Source organism: Lissotriton helveticus, chromosome 3_1, assembly GCF_964261635.1.
Source record: "Lissotriton helveticus chromosome 3_1, aLisHel1.1, whole genome shotgun sequence".
NCBI lineage: Eukaryota > Metazoa > Chordata > Amphibia > Caudata > Salamandridae > Lissotriton > Lissotriton helveticus.
In genome coordinates, this window is record NC_136061.1 from 162,349,788 (window position 1) to 162,364,768 (window position 14,981).

The window sequence follows — 14,981 nt, forward strand, 5'->3', positions numbered from 1 at the left end:
TTAAGAACATTTAGGCAGATTCTACTCACATGGATGAAGATACTGGCTGTCATGTTGATACTGCATTACTGATAAGAGATGCTGCTGCCCAGCTTCCTTCAAAAGAAGAAGGCATTGACTGGGCGGATAGAAAGAGGCCAACAGTTCATATGCCCCCATCTAGAACTGTATCTGCAGGTATGCCAGTATTGAAGAGAGAACAAATAGGTGGACAGCAAGTGCTTGACTACAGGAAATCAAGGTGGCTAACGGTGTAATATGTAATACTGGTTCCATATTTCTACACATCACAAGCTGATGTGATGAGCCTGCATATCCACTGTGACAGAAAGAACTGAATTGGCAAGCAAGTTGGTGCTTTGCCGATAGTGCTTAGAACAGCTCCAACACCAACAACATACCACCATCGCAAGACCTGTGCGACTCCCTCGCCACCTTCTTCTATCGCAAGTTCACAGAATCCACGACAGCTTCAACAACCTGACCGTCCGACAGTCACCGAGACCTCTGACCCCACGGCCACTACCCACATCGATCCCCTGCTCCGCTGGACCAACATAAACAACGATGACACCATCAAAATCATGAACACCATCCACTCCGGCTCTCCGTCAGACCCATGCCCACACCACATCTTCAACAAAGCCAGCACCACCATCGCCGCAAGGCCATCGACATCTCTTTCGAGACCGTGACCTTCCCATGGAGCTGGAAGCACGCCGAGATCAACGCCTTACTCAAAAAACCCAAGGCGGATCCTCTGGACCTCAAGAACTTCAGGCCCATCTCCCTGCTTCCGTTTCCGGCGAAGGTCATCAAGAAGACCGTCAACAGACAACTGACCCGCCACCTCGATGAGAACTGAACAAAAAGGAGATAGGTCCTTATGAACAGCATCCTGGACCCATCCCAGTGTGGGTTCTGCAGCAACCACAGTACCGAAACTGCCCTCATCGCCGCCACCGATGACATCAGGGCCCTGCTGGACAAAGGCGAAACCGCGGCCCTCATACTCCTGGACCTATCAGCCGCCTTCGATACTGTCTGGCACCGCACCCTACGCACACGCCTCCACAACGCAGGGATCCGAGACAAGGCTCTGGAATGGACCACCTCCTTCCTCTCCAGCAGAACCTAGAGCGTCCGCCTCCCCTCTTTCCTTTCCGAAGCCACCAAGATCATCTGCGGCGTACCCCAAGGATCATCCCTCAGCCCGACATCGTTCAACGTCTACATGGCACCGATCGCCCACGTCGCCCGACTGCACAACCTCAACATCATCTCTTATGCCGACGACACCCAGCTGATCCTATCCCTCACCAGCGACCCCCTCTCCGCCAGACCCAACCTCCACGAAGGAATGAAAACCGTCAGCGAGTGGATGAAGAACAGCCGTCTGAAGCTGAACTCGGACAAGACGGAGGTCCTCATCCTCGGCTCCACCCCCTTGGCCTGGGACGACTCCTGGTGGCCGACCGCACTGGGAGCAGCACCGACACCCACCGACCACTCACGCAACCTGGGGTTCATCCTCGACTCATCACTCTCCATGACCAAGCAAGTCAACGCCATCTCGTCCTCCTGCTTCAACACCGTCTGCATGCTCCGCAAGATCTACAGGTGGATCCCCACCGAAACAAGAAGAACGGTCACCCAGGCCCTCGTCAGCAGCAGGCTGGACTACCGAAACGCCCTCTACGCAGGAGCCTCAGCCAAACTCCTGAAACGACTACAACGCATACAGAACGCCTCTGCACGCTTGATCCTTGACATCTGCCGCCACATCACACCCCACCTGAGAGACCTGCACTGGATTCCTGTCAACAAGAGTATCCCCTTCAAGCTCCTCACCCATGCACACAAGGCACTCCACAACACCGGACCGGCATACCTCAACAGATGACTCACCTTCTACATCCCGAGCCACCAGCACCGCTCCGCCAACCTCGCCCTCGCCACCGTCCCCCGCATCCGAAGAGAGACCACTGGCAGCAGATCGTTCTCCTACCTCGCCGCCAAAACCTGGAACACCATCCCCATCCTCCTACTGCAGACCCAGGACCTAGTAACCTTCAGGAGGATACTCAAGACCTTCCCCCCAACCCCCCAGCACCTTGAGACCCTCACGGGTGAGTAGTGCGCTCTACAAATGTTTTGATTGATTGATAGAAGCATAATGGCTGCTCTCCTCTTGGCCCTGCATAGGTCACAGACTTCTGCAGTCACTGGAAGATATATTCAGGTGGCAAAGGCCTCAAGGGCAATAGAGACTGATTGAGGAGTAACTGTTGTTTGCCTGGCAATTAGGAGAAAGCAGATATTGCAAAGCAGTGTGGTAGTTGCTGTCTACTAGCCCCTGCAGAGGATACTTTCTTCTTCACTGGCTGATGTTTTTTGGATAGCAAATGGTTCAAGTTGAAAACAGATTGAGTGGTGAGCAGCAGTTGCTTGCCTGGCCATATTGAAAAGGTGGATATGCTTGGCATCATGGTAACTGATGTCTGTGTGCATCCTGCATAGGTTATGGACTTCTGCGATCACTAGCGGATATCTCCAGGGAGCATATGCCTCAAGGTGAGACGAAGAGACAGACTGAATGGGAAATAGCTGTTGCTTGCCTAGCCATCAGGAGAAAGCCGATATTGTTTGGCAGCATGATAGCTTCTGTTTTCTTGACCCTCCATAGGGTACTGGTTCCTCAGATTTTAATGAATGATATCTTCAGGTAGCAAAGGCCTCAAGGGGATTAGAGCCTGTATGAGGAGTGTTAGAAATGGAATCTCTGGTTGGCTAAGGCTTGCGCCAAAGCCAGGCATAGACCACCACTCTAGTCAGGGCAAGGGAGTTACACGCCAAAGATAACCCCTCCTCACCCACTTGGTAGCTTGGCACGAGCAGTCAGGCTTATCCCGGAGGCCATGTGTAAAGCATTTGCGCACGCACACAGCAACAACATCTCAGGCACACCACAAAAGGAACTCCACACAAGGTTATATCAAAAATAGCCTTTGTATTCTGATAACACATTAGAATGGTAAACATAATATACATGGTGCCACTTGGCAGTAGGTCATTTCTTCAAGAGATTATATACACCTGACAGGGCCCACTGACCACTGTCAGAACCATCACAAAGCAAACTTAGTAAAAGTAATACATCTAATAACCGTACAATCAGTAACCACTGGTAATCACTGTACTTAGCATCAGCCTGTAACATAAACTACCTTATGCACAGTATCACATTTAGGCGCAAATTACTTTCTGCGCCAACCTCACCAGCATAAACACATTATGCAATCATCTCACATAAGTCTAAACGCAATTCAAAACACACAGTGGGGTGGGCACCCGCAAGCAAGCTCAATAAGTGAGGTGGGCACCCGTAACTTGGATATGAAAATAGGTAATTGCCGTATAAACAGCGGGGTGGGCACTCGCAAGAACCCAACTATGCGGGGGAATCCCTACGCCGGGGATTCCCTCTAAAAAGGATCGCAGCCAAGCGCTGCAGTCCCAAAAACGGAGCGCTCCTCAGCAACAGATAGCCAAGCGCTCTCCCAAGTAAAAGTGAAGCGCTCACAGGATAGATATAGCACTCTCCATCAGCTAGGCATTTTCAAAGATAGTGCTCCCAGGCGCTAGATGAAGAAGAAGGGGTAAAAGCACAAAGTCCCTTTAAGGTGCTGGAGGTCAGGAAAAGTCCATGAGAGGTTTCAGGGGCTGAGCTGGGCCCAGGGGCCAGCACACAGGGCCCTCCAGCAGGGAGGCAGCCCACATGGCGGTCCCTCCTGGGCCCCAGCAGCAGCAAACACCCCTCCCCTCTCCGTCAGGATTAGAAACAGAACAACATCATGGGGTCACAGCCCCTATATTTATAATACAAAATCCCTTTGTGTCACAGCAAGGGCTTGGGGATACCAGGCAGGACTGGCTTTAGAAGGGATTTGGAGCACTTTGTTTTGCTCAGCTCCTCTCCCCTTTGTCAGGTGGGGGCTCAGTGATTAGACGCACCACAGGGGGTGGAGCCAGCATTGTGGAGGGAAGGCACAGCCCTATTCAGGTCCCAGGTGTAACTCCTCTCTCCCATCTGCATGCAGATCTCGCTATTCACCACTGGGCTGACTCACTCTGTCTTCTGGAGCCACCCACACCTCTCAATCACAAGCCAGACATGCAATTCACATCAGGCAGGCAGACACACAGTACACAGAAATGCCAACTCCTAAAAGTGGCATTTCTCCACCTAGTCACCATAAATCTGCACACACTATTGCGCATATTTATTTTCACGAGTTCATACATACTAAACTCGCCCCTGCACTCCACTCATACCAGGAATTACCATGACACACATATCCCCCATGCATTCCTATGGGAGGGCAGGCCAATCTCACCACACACACTCAGAGCACGCATGCACTTTACACTGGGCCACAGTGCTGAAGTGCCCAGAGGCCTAAAATCACTACCACTATGTAATAGCTTAATGCAAAAAGTTCAGGGATGAACCTGCCAAAAGGGCCAAGTCCAACAAGGAGTAACTGTTGATTGCCTGGCCATCAGGAGAAGGCTGATACTGCATGGTAGCTGCTGTCTTCTTGCCGCAGATATGATTTTGTTCCAAGGCTTTAATTGGTAGCGCTCCGCACCACTGCAGATTGACAGCCCAATCAGAGTACACTGCTGCCATGCGGGGAACTCATACATACATACATGTTTCAGGACACAGCCTAGTCCAAATTATTTTACCCTTTTTCACAATGCATGCAATTAATTTGTATACTTTTTTAAAACCAAAATGCACTATGGGCAATAATTCACTTCTACCAACTTCTATTTTTTCACACAGAGATATTTTTCTAAACAAATCTGCTCTCATAGCTCAACACCATATACAGGGAGCGTTGTTTAAGATGAAAGAGGATGGCAGAATCCCCTAGTAAGTTTGCGAAACCTTCAAAAGTTTCCTGGCTTCTCAGCCCCATTCTAGTCTGCTCTTCCACACGTAACTCCAGACCACATTGGTACCCCAAAAAGTCAAAACAGAAGTTGCTATATCTCTTCTCAAGCAAACTGTGCTTTCACGGCTTAGAACCTTTGCAGTGAAATATAAACGAATACTTATTGAACACTGTACTTTATGTAACCTACAAAATATGCATGAGGTATCAAGTCTCTGCTTGGGGAAATTTAGAAAGTGGTACCTCTAAGAACAGCTATTGAGTAGGCACCTCAACAAACATCCGTGGCTGGCTGAGTGTTATAACACGATAAGACGTAGGAACAATTGCATGAGTTACCCGAGGGGGTAACAGTAGGCTCAAAGAGGTATGAGAGTTATTAGGCAATAAGCCGGCGGCTATGATTTACTCTGGGTGTCACATATTATTGTTTCATGGCTGTAAACAAACTGGTTGTATTAGATTTAACGACGCTACAAGACCTACGGCCTCTACTGGAAAGTGCCTGCACGAGCAAACAAGTGATATTTGGTTCCTATTGGAAACCAACAATACATCTGACAGGTTAACGTGAGCTAAAACACCCCAGAGACCCTGTATTATCTGAGATGAGGAAATGAGTAAAATAGTCCGCTGGTTTGCCCTGCTCCACAAGACCTGACCTGCAGGTGGTCTGATTTTAACTATGCCTCTGGCCCATACTGAGTACCTATTTTATTTCACAAGTTTATACTATTGCAAGGATTCAACACTTCCTCTTCTTTTTCTCTTATTACCAATTGGCAGACCTGCATCCACGTTCACTGTAAATTCATGTTGATGTACAATTTCTTTTGAAGATTTGGAATGGAGTGCTGGGTAAAGTGCTCTACTTGACTACGCATAGCACTCTGACTAAACATATCAGATTAAATACAGTACCTCACCTATTATCTGCCTGGGCTTCTAGGGGGGTCAAAAGCCCGGGCCCAGGGCCTATGCGACGGTGGTCTAGGTATACTTACATTCAGATCAAACACACGTGGGTGCACGATCGCTCTTCTAACACCCTTCTCCACTTCAGGTATTTTACCCCAGCTTGGCCCGTTATCACCAGGCTACCCCTCGATATACAGCCCCTCTTCAGCTCCCGGACAAATGCAGACACTAGGTATCGCCTTTCTGAATGCTTCGGTGGAACATTTCTCTCACAGGCTACTGATCCATCCCCAAACGGAATGCTCTCGCCGGCCCACTGGAGGTAGGAGTGCGGGGAAAGCTCGGACGTGAGCAGATAACATTACCTCTTTCCAGTCACAGCTGAGCACAGGATCCAAGCAGTTTCTAGGCCTGGTGGGGAGGTGGGTTGGCAGGTGTGGGCCCAAGGAGGGGGTGATGCAGGATATTACTTGGTTGATGGTGCGGCCTTGGATACAACATTGGGCACCTACCTTGTGATTGTGATTTTACGTGAATCACAGAGGGCAGCGAGAACCACTCTGGCTCCATGGACTATATGAAGAATTCAGATCCATGTGGAGCATGGTGCGGCTCCTGGACTTCCGTATTTTGCGGGGTATAGAAGACTGCATGAATTTGAGTATGCCGCAGGCAATGTTTGTTGTAATAATAGGGAAATAAACCCAACCCAACAGCCCATAAAACAGGCCCACAAGTAACCAAACAGACGGCCCACTTACTGAGCTGAAGACCAGCCCTTCGGGCACTGCCCGATTGCATGCTGGACCAGCCTGACCCTGAATAAAAATGGTGAACCAAGAATCGCAGTAAAGTGCCAAAGGAGATAATCGACTGTTGTGGAGATTATCACGAGTAGAGTGTGTTTCTAGGGTTAACGGAAAGAACGAGGCGAACAGGACATGTTTGCAAACCTGCATTGGTCTTGCGCAATAATCCCATCCTTTTGCTGCGTTCCAAGCAGAAACGAGAATCATTGTATGGTACTCTGCAGAGCTATATATGCTTCAGGCATCTGACTGTTTGCCTGGGCTCTTATTGCTGCATGGGGCCAAAAGCCACCAGAGACACCAGGGCGTGCCATGTTCTTAATGGCACGTAGTGTTTTCCCATTACCAGTACTTATTTTTTGCAATTTTATATAGTGCGAACTTGACTGGAAGGTATTGGAGCACTTTACATGAGCACCAGTTACATTACACAAAGACACATTCATTTTTAGTAGGCACAGGGAGATTATATTATTTGCCCTGAATCACAGGATGTTGAGCCGATGCGGAGACTCAAACCTGGTTCTCTAGCTCTAAGGTCGGCAGCACTGGCAGTTACGCCACACCCTCTTCAAACTTCACTTACATACTGAGGCACTGCAACCCACGCATGGACCACCCATTTTCCATAGTAGAAGGTGTGGGGCAGTGCCAGACTGAAACAACTGAAAAAATAGATACAAACATTGTGCGAGCTTCTCAGCAGGAACCATGCAGAAATCTATCAGGGATGACATGGATCTCAATGAAAAACATATGATCCATGGTAAAAATCTACATTACAAATCGCTCTATCTTTCCGCAGGGTGTGTTAGGTACCTGTCAAACCTCAATATAGCTCAGTAGTTAGGGCAGCTGGCACAGCTCATTCAGCTGAAGAAATGACAGCAACGTGCTCTACAATTGCCTTGAATACCCCCACCTAAACAAATGTGCATGGAAACTCACCTTGGAAATGCTGGAACATGCGCTTTATATTTTAAATATGATTTACTTAAACCAATGGGAATGATGTCCGCAGGGGCACGACTGCTGGTGGCAAAGGCTTCCAGAAAGTGGGCGGGTAGCGATGGGGCATGGCAATCATTTTTTATTACAGGGCTGTCATTGGGAGCGCTTTGCGCCACTGGAGCTTCCAAGGTAGTCATTTGAAGTGATTCGCGCCAATGCAGATTGACGGCCCTGTGGCCAATCAAAATACATTGAAGTCCCGCGGGGAGATTAGAAATACATTGTGAATGACAAAATACATCTTCGCATGCGTAGAATGGTACACATACGCACACGAGACAACAGGGCACAAAATTACAGATGGGGAGCTCCGACCAACCGAACACTGGCCTTGATGATGCTGACACTGCTGAGGCGCTGACCACAGGGGTCGCAAGCAAGGAGGTAGCAGGGGTCGCAACAGGTGGTTTGGGGGGGTCGCAGTTGCGACCCCTGGCAACCTCTAATTAACGTCCACGGTCTTGAAATGAGATAAGAACTAGCTTTTAAAACCATTAAAAACACAACGAAATTTACCAATTCTAGTTTAGGGAACTGTAACTTGCAACTACGTCATGCACTGCTTATGACATCACATTTTACATCACTCATGACACGCCAAATGCCCGTAATTCAATACTTTGCAACACCAAGAGGCTTAGGAGTACCCCCAGGAACTGATCCTCGGGTTACAGCTTTTCAGAGAGACGCATGCATTATGCAGCAGGGCTTCAGAAAGGCATGTTCTGTCAATGTGTTTGATCTTTAGTTACAGTGGAAGCATTCAAAACAGAAAAGCACACTTTTAAATCTTAGGACTTACTCATATGTATAAATCATGGCAGTTTTAGTGCAGGTGTGATAATTGTATTTATTGAATTCCATGCAGTGATACTAATTCAGGAGATAATTGAACCCAAAGCATTGACCTGTGAGGAGAGGATGATCTGCCCATAGAATGACTTTACTGCACCTGACCAAGTCGTATGTGACTACAGAATAGGCGAACACAATTGAGAGAAGGTGCAGTCCTTCTCGTATCTGGGTATTTTATTTGATGGGTATCTACATTTTAAAGCATTAATTGAGGAGCGCTGTAACAGGTTAGTGTCTAGCACAGGGGCGATTACGAATTTTGGCCGCAGACTTGGACGCTGGTCCCCGGAGCAAATGATGAATTTATATAATTCAGTTTGCTACTCCAAAGCGGCGTATGGGGCGGAACTCTGGGGGTTCGCCGACTTTGATAAACTGCAGGTAGAGAGAGAAGGCTCCTCAAAGTCCCACAGTCCGCCCCCTCTTATATTGCTCACGAAGAACTGGGTGGGGCCTTTATAGAGGACAAGATCCAGGTCAGACCCCGGTTAGCATGGTTAATGATCTGGGATAACCCAGAGGCAACGTTTACCAGGCAAATAATCATGGATTGCCTTGGTAGGGACAGGGGAAGGAACATTCCCTGGCTGAAGTATTTAAAGGCCGCTTTTGAAAAGATTGGCTTTAAAGATCTCTTCCTAAACCCGACCGGAATTGCAGGCCGGGACAAGGACAATGTAAAGAAAAAGGTTTCTTACCCACAAAGCCTCCTCTAGAGAAGTGAGGGAATGGGGCAAACAGTCAGTCAAAGCCTATGGTCTAGTGAGGACCAGTGAAGGAATGGAACCGTACGTTGCCCTCATACATAATGCCTAGGATACATTTTTAATCGCACGTTTTAGGCTCAACCTTTTACATTATTTATTAGCTGAAACGGCAGGTTTTACTAGTTCTGTTGGGCCAAAGGGTCCCTGCGGCTGCGATCAACGATCTCCACAGGACACCCTTATATATGTATATGTATTATTATGCCCTTTTTACTCATTGCCCAGGTGCCTTTTTTTAGTTAGTTTGCTGAAGAAAATTAAATTTAGGCATGCTAAGGTGGCCCTCTTATACTTACAAATGGCCCAAGACCCCCTGACCCTTCTCTCTATCACGAGCTTTTTAAGGCTAGCAGTTAAATTAAGAGAGACAAGAGGGATCTGCTGAAAGGAGTGCACCCGAAAATAGAGTACCATGGGGGGGTCGGATGGGGGATCAATGATTAGTATTGAATAGCTTCTGTACTTTTTGTATATATAATAAGCAATATATGTATTGCTTTCGTTTTAAACTGTACTTTTATGGTGTTTTGTATAATGCCGAATAAAGATATTTGATGATGATGATGAATAGACTTTTCTGCACAATGTGCAACCATGAAAACTGAGCTCAAATACCGACTACCCTGCTTGATCCAGCTGTGTGACCCAAGGCAAAAAGCTTTACTTAACTGTATATCAATGTCCTTAACCAACCAATTTGAGAACACACTGCAAGAATTAAGTTAAGTTCTGCGCTGGTGAAGAAGCTTGCTTGCCTACGGGTAATATGAAGTAAACTGCTTCGTTACTATAAAATAATCTTGCTTCACATTTAATAACATTGTAGGCCAAATATACAGCACACATGAAAAACTGACATGTCTTTGGTAACTATTGGTTATGTCGTCAGGTCACTGAGGTATTCTTAAAATTATTAGGTTGAAAAAAATATTACGTTCAAGAAATGTCACTGAGTGCACTGATATATGTATGCATTTAAGTGAGACATCCTCCCACCCCCAAAAAAACACTATTTTTCTTTTTAATGACTATCATATTTTCTCATGGAAAATGTGGCCTAATTTACATGCTGAATCTTTTGAAGGCTCGGCTCCTGCTTTGGCTGTTAAAGCCAAGTCAGACCCAGGCTCGACTATTTCTGAATTTGCAGAATCAGGAGTGTCCTGTAAATCAAAGTATATTTTGATTGTAAACGGGCAGAGTTTTCCCCTTTACCACCAGCGCTTGGAAGAGCGTGGGCGAACCAGCAACCTGCAATCAAACAAGAAGTACAAAACATGTTTTTCTAATATATTCCTTCAAAGTCCTCCTTGCCTTGACATTGTGTTCTAGTTTCTCCCACGCTGGAAGCAAATGCCAAGGGGTACGTGAAGGCCAGAGCACCTTTAACAGCCACATTATTGTAACTGTTTAAGGCACAGCAATGTAAACACGGAAATGTACATAGCAACAACTGAGCCTAAAAACATGGGCATTCCTACCATACAAGGGCATCCAGGCACTCAGCCCATTCCACACACCCCAGGCAGTCTTGGATGTCATTCTTGCTACAAGTGTAAATTCATATCCTCTGCATATTACAGGATTCACAATCAGAGAGAAATTAAACATTTAGATACAAAAATGCACCAAATATTGTTTACGGAGGCCCACCGTTTTCATTACTCCTCAAGGATCAGTGAAACACTCCCTGCACAACCGTCCCAACAAAAACACGGATTAAGATCCTACTCACGCTGTGGTACCCCGGGATGGTGTCTGCTCCATATTCACTCTGGATTATAGGTTTCTGGTACTTGTTGTACCAGTTCTCGAACTCTGCATCAAGCTGCAGTTGAATTACTTCCAGGTGACCGGGGTCATGATACCAGGAGAAGTAACTATTCACGCACACTACGTCCACAAAGGGAGCCTGCAAAACAACAAAGAAAAGCACATGATTGTACTGCAGCCACTTGCAGAGGCCCTAATTGTCAGTAGGGAGCCATGCTGAGGGAAGGGCGGCATCTCTGGCTAACACGAGACAGGAAGGGCCTGAAAGCCTCTCTAACCAAAACTGAGGCTTAATATAGATTCGAAAAGAGCACACGCAAAATTGTCAACTTGTAGTAGGCTGGCTACAATGCAATTTACTAAAATGTAGAAAACAATCTGAGAGGAGCCAGACCTGGCAAATTCTCTAGTGCAAGAATGAATTTGCTGCAACACCTGTTGGCCAAGCAAGGGCAACCGGCATTGAAATAACAATCAACCTACGAAAAAAATATGTAACGGTGGAGGATGGCGAGCATGGCCATGGTACAGGGCTGATAAGTAAAGTCCTCTGCCAAGGCTTCTGCCTGGCCAGCAACTAAAAGCTACAAACCCCCTCAGGATTCTGGAAATGTCCTATTGCGGAGAATGAGTAGGAGGCTTTGGTGCCACTTCCTACCTCACACAAGTACTGGTGGAGTTAGTGAGATGGTACTGCGGGCCTGGGAAGCAACTAACCAGAACACTGAGGGGTCAGACTACACCTGCGCCAGAGCATGGATGTAGTCGATGGTGGAGAATCTGGAATCTGAGGGCCCTTCCTGGGGACCTAGCAGGACGCTCGATGCTGCAACATCTCTTCCTTTTTAAGGCGCATGACTCTGTGGACAAGGCTCCTCCTCTGACTAAACCATGGGCCGCCACTACATAGCTGACAAGAGGCACAGGGTGTGTGAGAAGTCCACGTCCACACCAGATGCACCCTGTAGAGCTGTCTATCAGGAGACCCTGTATCTCTGGCCGTAAATGTTTGGGTCACACATCAAATGATAAGATCGTGCAGTCCTCTAAGCATAGAACATGATAAGATTAGCATAGTGAGGTCAAGCCCACTGACCTTCATATGGCCAAGCGGCCATCTTGAGACCAGGCCAATTCACCTGCACTTGCAATTCACCTCCTAAATATTAGACTTTGTGCCTGATGGTCAAAGCCTTTTTGCACATGTAAAGTACTTCTTCAGCAAACTACTTGAGTGGGACAGCTTTCTGTGCATTCTTTTACTACCCTTTCTTACCTATTTGCTATTGAACATATATATCTTTGTATCATACATGGGGCACTGTCTGGAGGGACCTGTTTTGTTTGGCCCTTCTTTGGCTGCTGCAATCTGCCACGCAGACCTCTCACCTCTTCAGCAGATAAGTTGGTTCAGCATTCCCAGTATGCAGAAAGAGTTGTGTGTGTCTGGGTCTTCTGATTTTCTCTTTTAGGTTTGGTTATTGATGTCATGCACCGTCTATGGCTACATTTGTCTACCTCTTGGACCTATTTTCATCCTGGGTACTTTAACCTGCATTCATCCAAGGCCACTCCGCCAGGGGTTGACCTGGGTGATACAAACTAAGAATGCAAGGAAGAGGTTCTCACGAATAGACCCTAGAAATGTAGCACAAACAAGCGTTTGTTGAAGTTGCATACAACTCTTCTATCATCACCAGTACAGGTTTCATTTCATTTGCATGATTTAAAGCTACTATTGCCATAAAAATTATCACAAGCGAAAAAAGAACTACAAAAGTGTTTAAGCCTTTCCCAGCTGATCTGCTGCAGCCACTCAATTATATACAAGCAATCACAGGTCCATTAAAGAATGTAACAATAAAAAACGAATTTATTTGTACTTATGAAAAATACTTACACCTTTGTCACGTGCATAATTTGAGGCAGTCACATAGGTTACTGGTCTGGTGGGATCCAGGGCCTTAGTATGAGCGATCACAGTTCTATTGTAAAATACAAATGAGAAAAAATACAAAACAAGTAAGAAAAACAGCTTAAATCCATGACACGCGATTCATTTGTGCTTGATAGAAAAGTCGCGTCTGCCAGGTTCGCTAGCCTTTGTATGAGCAGATACAGACCGGTTGAGTAATAAATGCACATCACCAAGATTAGTCAAACAGGACTACACAGCAAACAAGAAGATTGTATGGTTATATTCAGAAACAAAAAGTTACTTTACTGCAACACCAGGTTTATGGCCTTCCATCTTTAATAGATTGACATTTTACATATTCTCAGGGTTGAACTGAAATAGTTCAGACGTTTGAAAAATAACTCCTTAAGCAACTTTAAGAAACCTCCATTCAATGTTTGCACATCTGATCAAGCATGGACCTTCAAGAGAAAGAAACTTGGAGGCAGATCCCTGCAAACCCAAGGACCAAGAATGATGGAGAATGTGGCCTCAGCTACAATCTGAGCTCTAAACCCAATCTCATGCGATTCAAGAACCTTTTGAGAGTGGAAATTAACTGGCTTTCCTTCAATGGAGCACTGCCCAGACTTGGGTCGCGACAGGAGAATATAGGACAAGACTTTCGACCATCATAGCAGACTCCATCACTTTTACTTTCTTGGTTTCAGTGAATCTATAAAAAACACTAGTAGTATGAAGTAGCCTAAAAGCTACACATAGCATTAAAGAAATTTAAAAAAACCGAAAAAACATAAATGTAAATAACTTGATAAGGGCCTTACTATTCGTATAGGTAAGCAACAGTAAGGTGTTAGTTGACAGCATTAAATCAATTCTATGGAATCACAACTTCACAATCCCTGTTCACTCGCTAGCGCATGGGAATTCTAGCTTTGGGCTTCTGGTGGAGAAGGATTATCCTGGACTTTCCCCAAACGTGCATGGACTCAAGAAAACTGGCCAAATCTGATAATGGTGTAAGTAATTGAGGAAAAGCTAACCTCTAGATTTATAGGAGTAATTGGGGAAAGATCAACCTCTGGATTTTTCACATAGAGCGGTTTGTCACCTGTGACTCCTAAACGTGGTGTACTTTCCACCTCTGTCGGCATAAAGTATAGAAAGGGTGAATCCATGGCACTATACAAACACTAAGCATGACAGAGAACATTCCTGTCTGGTCCAGCAAGTGATGGCAAATCACTCCGATTAATCCTAACAGTGGACGAGAGGTGTGCATGTAGCAAGGTTATAAGTTGAAGCGTGAAGTCTCCAACATCAATTCTGTACACTGTCTCCACTAGAAAGTTGCATAATAGTGAATCGAAGCCCTTCTCAACATCTAAAAAAACAAACTGCTGCCATCTGAAGCGGAGGTCCAGAAAGTGCATCATAGTGAATACTGTACGTAAATTGTGTAATGTTGCCCTGGCAGGTAGCAATTCTACTCGGTTGGGGAGAGCTTGTCCTGTCCTCAAGGGATGAAGCCGCTAGCTGGCAATAAGAGATAGTAGTTTGGTGTCTCCACTGATAAATAACAGCAGTCTGGCTGAAGAACAGTGCACTTGGTTTTAACAGGATTATGATGACCACTTTCCTGGCGGTAGGTGGTACCTGTAATTTTATACAAAGTCAGGGATAGCAGAACAATGATGTCTCCATATTTTTTATAGAACTCTGTTGCGAATCAGTCTGATGCCAGGGACCTCCCATGCAAGACAATGTCTGTTTTAACCTCAGCCACTGACACGGGTTTGGATGACAGACTGCAGATGTCATCTGTCCAGGCAAGCATCATGCCACACAAGAAATGAGAAATCTGCTTGGTTCTAGGAGTAGACTTCGACCACGTCCAGCTCAACGCAGAATGCGATGAAAGGATTAAGAATGCCATGGTTGTCAACCACTACACCCCTTGAGTTCT

General features: G+C 46.3%; 1 protein-coding gene across 1 annotated transcript in view; it reads right to left on the reverse strand.

Annotated features, from left to right (window-relative positions):
• Positions 1 to 14,981, reverse strand: part of GUSB (glucuronidase beta) — a 205,581-nt gene that overhangs the window by 74,631 nt on the left and 115,969 nt on the right. The window contains exons 9-10 of the mRNA XM_078679464.1: positions 12,998 to 13,082; positions 11,060 to 11,236 (exon numbers count right to left, since the gene is read on the reverse strand). Of these exons, the coding sequence (XP_078535590.1) occupies positions 11,060 to 11,236; positions 12,998 to 13,082 (262 nt within the window). The remainder of the gene's footprint in view (positions 1 to 11,059; positions 11,237 to 12,997; positions 13,083 to 14,981) is intronic.